The sequence below is a fragment of the Emydura macquarii genome, unplaced genomic scaffold (genome assembly GCF_026122565.2).
Source record: "Emydura macquarii macquarii isolate MOO-44397 ecotype Brisbane River unplaced genomic scaffold, CSIRO-AGI_Emac_v2 contig_691, whole genome shotgun sequence".
Lineage (NCBI taxonomy): Eukaryota > Metazoa > Chordata > Testudines > Chelidae > Emydura > Emydura macquarii.
In genome coordinates this window covers 3,531,759-3,545,331 of record NW_027130828.1, presented here as the reverse complement: position 1 = coordinate 3,545,331, position 13,573 = coordinate 3,531,759, and the positions used below count along the sequence as shown (strand labels likewise).

Below are 13,573 nucleotides of genomic sequence, written 5' to 3'. Positions count from 1 at the left end.
GTAAATCTGAGCAGAAAGTTTTGAGACTTGTTCATGTCTGTGAAAATTAAAAAATCTCTGCAGCTACATGTTTTTAGATTGTCTGTCTGCTTTTTGTCAGATGTCTGTATTTGAAATTTAGCAGGGTTCCTAAACCCAGTAGGATTTTGTGATATTCTCCTCTCTGCCTCCTAGCTAATTTTGAGTGATTGACACACCATGCAGAACTGAATATAAAGATTTTTGTGATTGTCTCTCAACCTGGCAAGATGTATGGTTTTCAGAGTATTTTTCCATAACTCTCTGAAGTCTAGGAGGATACAGATTTATATATTATAAACTACACTCTTTATAAACAGAAATCAAGTGGGCTGATAGTATCTAACTGTAATGCTTTGATTCTCTGTAATCTATAAAATGAAACACTTAACTGATGGAGAAATTAATTCCTCAGCAGTGTTCTGTAGCAAATCAGCAATAGATTTATTATTTCTGCTAGTAAGGGGACTGAACTCTGCTCACCAATGTATATGCTTGCCTTTAGCTGCCAGAATGCTATCTGTCCACTTTTTTTTGGCACCCATTGCATTAAGGAGACTCATAGAGCCAAGAACAGGCCATTCATACATTTTCTTAGAGCTCATTCCTTAATGTTAGTTGTTGCTTCTGAGAATGGGCTCTGTTTCAAATGAAGGCTGCAACTTAAATTCAGTTTTTGTTTCTCTCTTGTTGTTTGGTCGTCCTCAAAGGCAGTCTTTGGAGTGTAACTGTTGGGTGCTGTGTTGTAATTCATGTTACCTTGTTTTATTGGAGATGGTACTGCAGTGTACCCCCTGCAGTCCCTGAGCAATAAAGAGAAATACTGCAGAAAGGGAAATGTCGTTTCTGCAAGTCCCTCAGTGCCAGTATGGGAACATCTCTGAAAAGTTTTCAGAGTTCACAAACTGCATCTGTGGATGAATAATAGAGCACTTGAGTTAGATGTTTTGACCTTTACAGGAACAAGTAATTGACCTGAAGAGTCAGTCTTTACTGCTGTGGAAAGAACAAAACTGCTTTATGGTGCCAAGGAAGGATGTGTAAATACTGACAAGCAATGAAGTTTGTCTCCAACTGCTGGCAGGAGGGAGAGAGTGAAGTGTCCCAAAACGCTGTAGAGAGCTGCCAAATCTGAACTTTGGGTAGTAGTAACTGACTCTCTCCCTGTTTTAATCTGTCTGAATAAAAGACCATCAAATGTAATAAAGGCATTTTAAAAAGTAGAAATAAAAAAATGCTACTGTTAGTTTAGCATCTTGAAGTAATACTGTAAAAGTACCTGTCATATCTTAGCTGTGTTAGCTGACTACACTGAGGAAGCAGACAGGTTGGGTTCAAAATCTGTAGGAGTATGATTTGTTGAAGTCATTGATAAGATTTGGGACGGCTGCTGCATGAAACAGAACCCTTGTGGATCTTTTAGATTGAATGGTGTGTTTCTAATTTGGGGAACTCAGAGGGAATTTGTCACACCTAGTAGGCATAAGATACCGTTTCTAAATCCAGTGGTTATGATGTGTACTAGTATCCTTATCTACTATTAAAAAGAATTGGCGTCTTGATGGTAAGAGCGAGATGAAGGAAGAAAATAGAATAATATAAAAATATCAACAAAATTTGTTCTCTTTGACAGATGCCTGAAGAGCAGGCTTTTAGTGTTCTGGTAAAAATCATGTTTGACTATGGACTCAGGGAACTTTTCAAACAAAACTTTGAAGATTTGCACTGCAAGTTTTATCAATTGGAGCGTCTCATGCAGGTAAGTGTCCAGATTGCTTTGAAGTAAACAGGTCAGGGCTTGCAAAACCCAAGATTTTGTTGCTCGAGAGCAGCATTTTATCATAAGTGAATAGTTTTTGCACATTCTTATTATGCCCATGATTGAAATAGAGGACAGCTCTGCACCAACGTTGTTCCAGAGAAAGAACTTGCCTTAGCATAATTATTCCAGTTGCTACTAGTAAAATGCCATAGGCTGACATTAAATATTTCTTCTACTGTACCATCCTCTTATAGATTTGAGAATTATACATGTGATATTAACAGCTGCTTTTAAGCCAAAACTAGCTGGTGTGCTTTTTTTTAGGAGTGCATTCCTGACCTCTACAACCACTTTCTGGACATCAGCCTTGAAGCCCACATGTATGCCTCCCAGTGGTTTCTAACCCTGTTCACTGCAAAATTCCCCCTCTACATGGTCTTCCATATTATCGACTTGCTGTTATGTGAGGTATGTATTGCATGTACAATTATTGCATTCTTTGTTAATGTCTGGTTTTTGAGTGCTGGAAATCTGAGGCTTGAAGTACAATTTCCCATATAAAAATGTAAACTGTTGCATAAAAACGGTTATACAGCAATGAAAGTGCTTAGGATGTTCTATCCTAGAATTATAGTTGATGGCATTTTTTGATTTTAGACTCAAGTCTCCTATTCTTAGAGCACCATGATGTGTCTTTGTCATTCTGTACATTTAGTTACAGGGTAAAGAGGTTAACTTTGTGCATTTAATCTCTTAACACCTGTAAACCCTGTATAAAAAGAACACTTTGTATTAAGAAGGAAATAATGTAATGTTCCTAGTTTTTTAGATCAAACAAGTAACTTTTATGGTGCCACTTTTATGTATAAATACCACATAATGATGGACAATATTAAGGCGTCCCTAGAATACTGTAGGAATCTGCATTTATGGTCTGATTTTGTTAATTTTCACTTTGGTAATCTCATAGTCCTGATATCTCTCCCTCCAAAGAAACTAAGGTGTCATTCAATTTCTTATCATATATTTAATAGCAAGATTTTTTGTAGTGAAATCATGTATTCAGAAGACTTAACCGTTTTTTATAACATTATACTTAGCAATATATTAAGAAGTAATTTAAATTACTTCTTAACTATCCTTGTCGACATAAGTGAACAGAGCACATTTTGCAGTGCTGTGTCTTTGGGGTTTTTTAATCATTTGTTTGCTTATTTGCTAACTACTAAATTGCATGAATTCTCAGTGGATCTCCTAGTGTTTAGTGTTAAATAATGAGGTTCTACTCTTATTTCTTTAATTTAAAGATTGCTGCATTAATGAATCTCCTGGTCAGTGTTTGGCTCCCCATGTAGCTATGTTTCTCTGGAACCTGCTGCTTGCTTTGCCTAGATGCCAGTACAATAAAAAGCAACAGATGGCAGAAAAGTGGTGTCTGTAAATGGCTCTGGTTGTATAGAAACACACATTTTAAATCTCAAAAATATCAAATGAGGTCATAGTAAAGTTTTTGTATTTTTATTGTCATTTTAGGACAGTAGAAGAGATAACGGTATTAGAAAGAAAAACCTGAAAATACAGTAGTTTGAGATAAGATAACAATTTTCACGTTATAAGCATTTACATGGGTCTTGGTTGCATGTGGAGTTTGATTCTTCGTACGTAAAAGCTTAGAGTCTAGAGCACGGTTCTTCGGCGAGGAGTGGATTGTGCCGCAGATTCCACAGTTTCTGAAAGACCTAGACCGTGACCATAGTGATCTAAGATAATTGCCATCTCTGTGTCCAGTATGAAGTGTGTCAGAGATCTCACTACAGTAGGTGGCACCGACGGCACCAGAGGCCAGAGATAGAATAAGCTGTTAGGGGTGAGCCCTAAGACTCTAAGTGAGTCTTGCCGTGTAGCCTGAGTGGTGTGTAAGGAAAGCTCGTTGGGACTGTCAATACAGCAACTCCCATCAGCACAAAAGGGTTGTAAATTGTTGGACGTTTCTGTCTAAATGAACTCCCCTTCAGAGACGTTAGAGCAGAGCTGACAACAGAATAGCCACGTCCGTGTGTGTGTGTGTGCTGGAAGAGGGGGTGGTGTGGTGTTCGTTGTATTTGACTGTACGGTGTCCCAAGTGCTTTGATCTGATCAAGCGTCCGCTTTCATTATTACGCTAATTTCCAGTTTTCATAGGAACAAGTAAAAAATGTAACTTTAATGTTTGGTAGCAATAGCCAGCCTTGTAAATATTGAAAACATTCACTTATTCCTATTTTTCTTTTCCTTTCTCTCTTTAGGGAATAAGTGTTATTTTTAATGTTGCATTGGGATTATTAAAAGTGAGTATCCAACTTTAACATTGTTTTATTTAATACATCTCTATGCACTAGCTGTGGTACAAAAATCCTGTAATCAAAGATCTTCCTGTATGGTTCTTGTTGTTGTCTGGTGTGATCTCCCTCTGCGGCTGTGCCATGTGTGGAAAATGTCTTACTGTGCAAGTAGAAACAAATGTTGCTATTTTAAGAAGGTTAAAAGATACTTTCTCAGAAGCTTAACAAAATAGCTGTTTCACTTTATCAGTGTCTGTTAGTGGAGCTGTTTTTCAAAATCTGCTTTGCAAATATTGTTACTTTCTGTATGTTTTTAGACTACCAAGGATGACCTGTTATTGACAGACTTTGAAGGGGCTTTAAAGTTCTTCCGTGTACAGCTGCCCAAGAGATATCGTTCAGAGGAAAATGCAAAAAAGCTGATGGAGTTAGCTTGCAATATGAAGGTAAACACGTGAGACCAGCAAGTTGTTTTAGCGTTTGTCTATTCCATATATATTGGCAGCTGGGTTCACATATAACGTCATGATTTATCTACCCAGGGATGCAAATATTTTAGATGCTTTGCAATGAAACCAGTAGAGCTTAAGTGACAAAAAACACTCCAATGAAGTTTAAAATCCACATAAAACTACAAATACTACATATACACAAAAGCATTTCTTTGCTCAAGCCTTTCTCCAATGACTTCTGCAAAATGGCCAGGAGCATCTCTCCGGGAGACAAATGGGAAATAACACACTTGAAATAAAGTAAACAGTGCAGAGGCAGAGAATATGGTCCTTTTGGATTGAACACAGCTATATTTAATTGTATACTGCAGTAAGGGGCTCATTAAAAATGCATTGATAGGTACTATATATTCTGTCTGTACAACTACTTGGGAAGTAGAAGCAAGATGACCTTGCATTTAAAATTTCCCAAATTAATTAAGATTGGCAAGTGATCCTGAAGCTTATATGTTCCCAGTGTTAATTTTGTTAGTTTCTGTTAAAAACTCTGTAAGTTGAGTACTTGAGACTGTTTTAAATCTGAGGCTGGAGATAGGAAGGCAGTTTTACACCTCAAGCATTGAGTTATGCTTTTTGTACTTGGAAGAAGGTTTCCTCTATAGTGAAATTAACCTAAGCACTGGCAGGACTGTGTGTGGAGCTGTCTGTGGAAAAAGCTACACTTGCATTGTAGCTAGTTTGAAATTCTTCAATAATGCAGAAAGCTTTGTTTTACCATGAGCAGCCCAAGTGGGAGGTTCACAGTATCATTCTTCCTCCTTGACTCTTCATTTGGGGGATGTTAACAGGATGTATAAGACATGCTGTTTAAAACCGGTGCTTTGGCATGTTCCATACGTGTTTTGTGTGCAGAGATTTCTGAATCTTTTGTAAGTACTTTAAGTAAGTAGTTTAAAAAGGACAGCTGTTCTCTGTGGATTAACCATCTAATCTGAGGTTTCTGTTACTATGAGTGTAGTTATTGTTTGTCTTCTCCCCAAAGTTGCTGCTTAAGCTAATAAGATTGCACTTGTCATACAGTCAGTTTTATCAAAGGTTTGGGGATAAAAATGGCCTGACATGCTGCTTGCATGTATGTTTAGTTGTGAAAGTGCTAAAGTGAAATTTAACATGTACTGTTTACATGACAGCACTAAAAGGATGATTCAGGAAAGCAGGCTGATCTAAACTATGGCAAAGAGCTGTAGTGGTTAGAATAACATGAAGATGCAACATAGTTGTAGCCATGTTGGTTCCAGGATATTGGAAAGACAAGGTGGGTGAATTAATATCTTTTATTGGACCAACTTCTGTTGGTGAGACAAGTTCTCTGTCTCGGAAGCTTGTCTCTCTCACCACAGAAGTCGGTCCAATAAAAGATATTACCTCACTTATCTTGTCTCATTATGACGGAACATCCAATTACTCTAGCAAAAACAAGCAACAAGGTTCTGTACAACACTATCAATTCTAGCCACATGGGCCTAGACCCTGAAGTTTGAATGGTATGTAAAAGCCACCTAATTTTGAGCTCCCTGATAGAAAATTAGCGAGCCCTCAGGGTCTGTTTAACAACTAGTCCAAGTGAAAGGCTTTGTGTGTATAAGAGCCCGGAGAATTAACATAGAAACTATTTTGTGGCTTTTTAAAAACTGATTGCTTTCAGTTTTCTGTCTATGTAACCCAGCTTCTCCTTCAAGTAACAAGGAGCTTGCATCATAGAAAAAACAACAACGCTGACCTTGACATGCACTTTCTGAAGATCCTGGAGACTAACTCCCTGTAAAACTTTTGCATTTAAAATAATTTAACATTGCTAAATTTCAACTAAGTGTCACAGCTTAAAAAAAAAAAAAAAAAAAAAGCAGAGGTTGTTTATTACTTAGTAATTTAAGACAAAGTCAAATTTAACTTAGTATAAAAGGCACAGCTTAAAACCTTCAGAATTTCCCTTTTTTTTGTTTTTGTTTTTAAATTCCGGAAAAGAGTTGGAAAGAAATTAATTTTAAAAAGCATTCAGCCCAAATTTGAATAAAACCTGGGTAGACACCAGTTATCAGGGATTGTTTGTGCGTAATGAAGTTTGTACTGTCACAGTGCAGAAAGGGAACTATGTGACTTATTAGAGAAGGTCCTTCCAATCAAAACAATTCTTTGATTAAAAATACCAAAGATGCCAAACTCTGAAATCCAGAACTTAGAATTGGTCTCTGCCAGGGAACCACTTTGAGGTCCAACACGCTCCTATTTTGTTAACTTGTAGCATTGTCAAGGTTTGCCAGGGAATCAAGTATTTTACTGCAAATTGATTGCAACTCTCTCATTACAAAGGAGGCACTGTTCCACAAATGTAATTGCCTTACTATTAATTAATATCTCCTTTTTATTAATTAATAATTCCTATTTCATAATAGCTGTCTGACAAACATAAGAATGGCCATACTGGGTCAGATCAATGGTCCATCTAATCCAGTATCCTGTCTTCTAACAGCGGCCAATGCTAGGTGCTTCAGAGGAAATTAACAGAGCAGGTAATCATCAAATGATCCACCTCATCATCCATGCCCAGCTTCTGGAAAACAGGCTTCCCTGGTCATCTGGCTAATAGCCATTGATGGACCTATCCTCCATGAACTTATCTAATTCTTTTTTGAACCCTATGATATTTTTTGCCTTTACAACATCCCCTGGCAATAAGTTCCACAGGTTGATTGTGTGTTGTGTAAAGAAATACTTCCTTGTGTTCGTTTTAAACCAGCTGCCTATTAATTTCATTTGGTGATCCCTAGTTCATGTGTTATGAGAAGCAGTAAATAACACTTCCGTATTTACTTTCTCCACACCAGTCATGATTTTATAGACCTTTGTCATATCCCCCCTTAATCGTCTCTTTTCCAAGCTGAAAAGTCTGTCTTATTAACCTCTCCTCATATGGAAGCTGTTCCATACCCCTCATCATTTTAGTTACCCTTTTCTGTACCTTTTCCAATTTCAGTATATCTTTTTTTGAGGTGGGCCAACCAGATCTACACAGAGTATTCAAGATGTGGACGTATCATGGATTTATAAAGAGGCAAAATGATATTTTCTGTCTTATTATCTATCATTTTCTCATGATTCCCAACATTCTGGTTTTTTTTACTGCTGCTGCAGATTGAGTGGATGTTTTCAGAGAACTATCCACAGTGACGCCAAGATCTCTTTCTTGAGTGGTAACTGCTAATTTAGACAACATCATTTTATGTGTATAGTTGGGATTATGTTTTCCAATGTGCATTACTTTGCATTTATCAAAAAGTACTTCCGTAGGAGATATTTCATCCAGTTGTACTGCTTGAGGTGCACAAGAATTTCTCAGATAGGGTCTGGTCTGGTGGACAATTTCTATTACTTACACGTAATTATGTACAAGAGATGTAGCCTTTGTCAGTGGGCATAAGGATAATCTTGGCAGTTACTGGTAATGAACACTGCCTTCACTCACAATGAAAGTCAACAGCTTCTCTTTAATCAAATCAAACTATGCATATTGTAACTACACCTTTAAACCACCACTGTAGAAGAGACCCTCTTCTGTAGTGTCCCCTTTATTAGCAGTGATCATTCAATTCTGAAAGAGTGCTGTATTATGTTTTTAAAGGAAACTTTCTAACTTCCCAAGACAGTTTTATATATATATATATATTATATATATAATTTAACTATATATGCCAAGTTCTTGGGCAAAATCATGGGTGTTGGCACGAAACTTTATACTTAAAACATGGCTAAAGGAGCTCGTATGCTGTTAAAGTCTAAGCACAGCTTTAATAGCATGTAAACATTCCTGGGCATTTTGGTTACCCAGAGCATCTTGGTCCAAATTTGCTGGCATTGTAGGTATTCTACATAGACTTCAAAATGGGAGTTAACTGGTTTTGAGTCAGTTCTGATCCAAAACCTGTATAAGAAAAGAGAAATAATCAGGATGAAGATGACCCAGTCTTGACTGATTACATGCAGCATTGGCATTAAATATGCATCTGACTAATATAGTGTGTAAAACTTGCATTAACAAGAGTGCGTTCACACATTTTACCTTTCGCTTTTCACAGCAAAAACTTGGTTTGGTTTCCCCTTCTCACTGCTGCTAGGCTCGCTTTGTTTCCAGTGCAGTGTGAACTAATGGCACAGCATGATATATAATGTACTGTATTGTCTTCCCAAATGCAATCTTCAGTGAAGGGGTTAACAGAGTGTGGAAGGCTTCTGGAGAGAATGCAGGCTGCAACACTGGGCTCTGAGCAAAAAACAAATGCTCGCAGCTCTTACCCGCACTCATCTCTTTTAATTGGAATGCTGCATGGACTTAAAATATAAGCCCATGGCTGTCAAAAAAAAAAAAAAAAAATTCTTTTGCTTTTTACCTGGAAACGCCTTTGAACAGAAAAGGCCCTGATGTCAAGCTGAATCATTTATAAGAGGGGAGAAGTAGCCTGGCTGAAGCATTGTGATTAAAACAGCATTCTGCTGAAAAGGAGGTCAGCCATTGATGAGCCTGAAGTTATGCTAGATACTCACGGTCACACATCATTGTTACAGTGATACGTAAAAAGAGCCACTGCTACTTTCCTTGCCCTAAAAACACGGAATCAGGATTTGTAACTCCTGCCTCCTCCTCCTCTGACAATGCAAACTCCAAGATTGCTGCTGCCATTCCAGCAACCCCATTCCCACTGGGGCTTTCATGGAGTGTGTGGGTGGGCATCACAAAAAGATCCTCATGATCACCCAGTAACTAATATCTAGAGCAAAGACTAGTCCTGGTGCACTCAGAAATGGGGTGGGTTGATGAATACCCTGGTGTGTGCTTGTTTCCTTCCTTCTCCTGCTGTGGAATGCCTCCCTCCTCAGTGTTTAACATTCTCACTAATGCGAGATTCAGCATGCAAAAGCCAGGATGTGGTTCAGTAAGTCCGAATGCAGTGAAACAAACCACTTCTTAAGATTTTAACCCTTTCCTGAGAATGAAGCTATTTCCTAAAGATCCCTTGGGAGTCTTTATTACTGTTCTCTCTGTATTTGTCCTGATTAATTCCTATACCCGTAATTGTATTGCACAGAGACTGCAACTCCGGAGGTTGGAAAATTTCAGTTGAAATCTGGTTAAAACATTTCTGTGTGAATCTCACTAGAGGGAGCCTAGTTCTCAGAGTTCTGCAGTTTGTTCATCTGGGGCAAGACTGTTCATGATAAAGTAGGAAATAGCATAAACCAATTTTCATATGTCTGTCTTACTCTTTGCAATGTAATTGTTTGTTAAACATTAATATCCTTGTCAACCAGGTACTTTATAAAAAAAAAAAAAAAAAAGTTAGCCTCCTTGTGTATGGCTTAGTTGGCTTACTGAGATAATATTAAGGCCAAGCAGCCGTTAGTCACTGGAGACCCGTGTGAATTAAAGTTAGGCCACAAGTGAAATGAGCTGGTGGCCTCAGCATAGTCTTGGCATGCCTCAGGGCCTCAACACAGAGAGAGGCCCTTGTGGGGTGGGTTTTGTTTAAAGATTTTTCTGCATCTCCAGTAGCTGTAGTGTCTGAGCACCACATACACACTCATGAATTTATCAACACCTCTGTGAGGTAGAGGAGGATTTTTTTCCCTCTATTTTACAGGTGGGAAAACTGGGGCTGTGAGTGACATTTGCCCAAGGTCACACAGGGAGGGAGTGCGTGACAGAGCTGGGAAGAGAGCTCTCGTGTCCTGAGTCCCAGTATGGGGTCTTACCTACTTGTTACCAGCCCATCATTTTTTCTGTCGTTCTCACTCTTTGATGCTGGTGTAGCCTGTTGCAGTTTGACTGAGATGCACCGGCAGCCCTGCAGTTGGAGTTCTTTTAGGTCAGGTTTGAGCTACATTAGCAAAGCTCTGAGGAGAACCTTGCACAGTCCCTTCCTGTTGTAGCAGTTTCATAAAAAGCAAAGAAAACATGTATCCCTGATAAAAAAATTAGAGCTGAAGAGGCAGCCTTAAAACTTCAACCTCCTCAAATAAACATCTGCGCTCCAAAGGAAGTGGGAGGAGAGAGAAGATTTATTTGATTACATTGAATAGGTCAAAATTCTTTGGCCAGTTCTAATTACTTGACCCTCAAAATACCTGGGAAACATTTTAGTCATATTTTGTAGAAGGCAGGGTTTGGCTGAGGTCTGCACCAATGACACTTTGTGAAATGTGTATTCTTTTCCATGACAGAAGAATAGGAACTGGCCAGGAACTAACATGCTGATTTTAATTTAGATTGGTCAGAAGAAGTTGAAGAAATATGAAAAGGAATATCATACCATGAGAGAGCAACAAGCACAACAGGAGGATCCTATAGAAAGATTTGAGGTAACACACTGCACGCCTAAGTCAGTTTGAGTCCTCTCAGGAAAGTCCTGCTCCGAATTCTGTTTCTTTCAGTTGTTTGTCTTTATTTGCCGGTATGCAGAGATTTGATATGACAGGTTAATTCTGCTAAATAAACATGGAAGAAATGCATATTTTTATAGCTCAGCAGGGATATTCTGCAGTGAGCCACTTTTTAAAATTTGCCATTAAATTGAAGGGCGGGGTAGTGCAGATTTATATGTTTACACCTGGATTCATAAAACTGCTTCAGAAGAGTCCCCCCCCCCCCCTTTTTTTTTTTTTTTTTTTTGCATTCATGTAATGTGCTATTGCACCAAGTGCAAGATATTTAAACTAACAGACAAAAATTCTGGGGGACATAATAAGCCTGCTCCCCAGTTCCCCTGCATAAAGTGTTCACTATCCTCCCCCATTTCCTTCCAGTGACACATGCTGGATGCTGTGAAATACTGAGTATATTTTTAAGGGTATAAACATTTCAAGTGAAGTGCACTTACTGTCCATGTGTTTGTCAGGAGCTGTAGTCTCCCTCCTCAATTACGGTTGTGACAGAGCAGTTTTGCGTCAGCAGGAAAACAGCCGAGCAGTCTCCATGTGTTCCCTCCATCGTTCTCTGCAGCACCACGTCACCCCTCCTGTCACAGTGTGCCAAGTTTCTCACAAGCCCTGGAGGGAAACATTTGTGAGAACACCTTGATAAAGCATTGGCAGTGGACTCTCCCCGCCACCTCTCCACTGCCCAGAGCTTTGCTCCGACTCAGTGAGCTCCCCAGTAATGGCTAAGCAGAGTTACTAATAAATAGCTGCTTCTCAAAGGTCACTTTTTCCTTAGCTAACCATGTTATATAAAATAGTTATTTGTTGTCACTAAAATACGTGCAGCCAGAGTTGGGTTTCTAGGGTGAATGTGGGAGCTGACAGGCACTCAGAACTGTTTCAAGGAATTCAAACTCCTTGAGAGAGCTTTTTTTTTTTTAAACTCGGGCTTTTTGTTTCCAATAGCGAGAGAACCGGCGACTGCAAGAAGCAAACATGAGGCTTGAGCAAGAAAATGATGATCTTGCACACGAACTGGTCACCAGCAAGATTGCACTGCGAAAGGATTTAGATAATGTAAGGCAAAACATTTTCCTGTGCTCTTGGGTGGAGATAATAGAAATGAAGTTTTGCATTTACTCCTCGCATTTAATTCTTAATTTCTCATTGCGGGTGTCGATAGATGGATCGTGCTCTTACAATTACTTTGTTAATCTGCCTTTTCCCTTTGCAGGACTGATAAATCTCACATTCTTTCTTCACCATGGGATGTTTTTCCATTTATCTTTCGCCTCCAGGTCTATGGACTGCTCAGACATTTATAACTGAAAGCCTACTGTCTTGGCCTGAATCCTCTCAGGTCTCATCAGTTAAGCAGGGGCAGGTTTGGTCCTTTGCTGAATCAGAGACTTTTAAGGGATATTCAACATGCAGGAGAAAGTGATATTGATTGACATAAATGGGACTCTTCTTTCCCAGTTAGTAGTAGGTGAGTTTCCCAGCATGGCACCAGTGGGCACTATGGTGCTGAAGGACCCATCTGAAGGAGATATAAAACTGAGGCACTGACCACCATGGTCATGAAAAGAGCCAAAGGTAATTTGAGGGAGAGAAGCGGTATTGGCTCCTGCCTGGAACCAAGTTCCTATTTGGAAGGTTTGGTTCTGACCTCCCTGATATCCCCTGCAGTGTAAATTGGCAATGTTGTTCTTCCCCTCTTAACAATGCGTCTGTAGTGTAACTGGTGCAAATTGGCTCCTGCATTTGCCATAGAGGTGGCTGAGCAATCGCTACATTTATAGACTGTAAAACCTTTCTTACACCCTGCAGGTGCTTCTCGCTCTTTATTGTTATTGCCACTATATTTGGTAACAGAAAGTATGTAGCTGGAGTCTAGAAAGCCCATTTTCTGACCCTTAGTGACATCATGGGGGTTTCTGCATTCTGACTTCCTAGCAGCCTTTTAGTTTGTGTGTATCATTTCACTGTGAGCAAACTTCAAAAGCACTGAAGAACCTAAGTCCCTCTGACTTTCAATGGGACTGAGACTCTTAAGTCTCTTAGGTGTTTTTGAAAATTTTATCCTGTGAGTTTTGGCTTGCTGAAGTCCACCCATATGGACTGAATTGATTAAGACGTTCTCTTCCCCACCCCTGCATTTGGCAGTCACAATGGTCATTTCCCATATCAATAGTTTTCTAAAGGCAAATTCATTGGAGGCCCGTGCTCATAGTGATCAAGTATTTACATGTGTTAAGATGAGAGAATACCCTTGATGCTAAAAACTGTCTTCAAAGATGTTTATAAAACTCATTCTTCTCCCTTTTGTTCCATGTTCATTTTGCACAGGTGTATGGGTTCCATTTGTGTTACGTGAATTTTTCTTTGCTGTCTCTTCCCTTCATGTCCTATTTAGATAATCACATGGGGGATGTATTTTTGCAGAGACACAGAAGGACTGAAACATACTATCTTAGACAGCACGTGATAGGGCAAAATGAACTGGCATTTCTGCTGCTGCCACCTCTGAACTGACCTAGGTATTACTAATC

At 39.1% G+C, this 13,573-nt stretch overlaps 1 protein-coding gene across 2 annotated transcripts in view; it reads left to right on the top strand.

Moving 5' to 3' along the window:
- The window catches only part of RABGAP1 (RAB GTPase activating protein 1), a 106,372-nt gene that overhangs the window by 82,573 nt on the left and 10,226 nt on the right, over nt 1-13,573 (top strand). For both annotated transcript variants that reach the window (XM_067541724.1, XM_067541723.1), the window contains exons 16-21: nt 1,652-1,777; nt 2,105-2,248; nt 4,066-4,107; nt 4,419-4,547; nt 10,872-10,964; nt 11,988-12,098. In XM_067541724.1, coding sequence (XP_067397825.1) covers nt 1,652-1,777; nt 2,105-2,248; nt 4,066-4,107; nt 4,419-4,547; nt 10,872-10,964; nt 11,988-12,098 — 645 coding nt within the window. The remainder of the gene's footprint in view (nt 1-1,651; nt 1,778-2,104; nt 2,249-4,065; nt 4,108-4,418; nt 4,548-10,871; nt 10,965-11,987; nt 12,099-13,573) is intronic.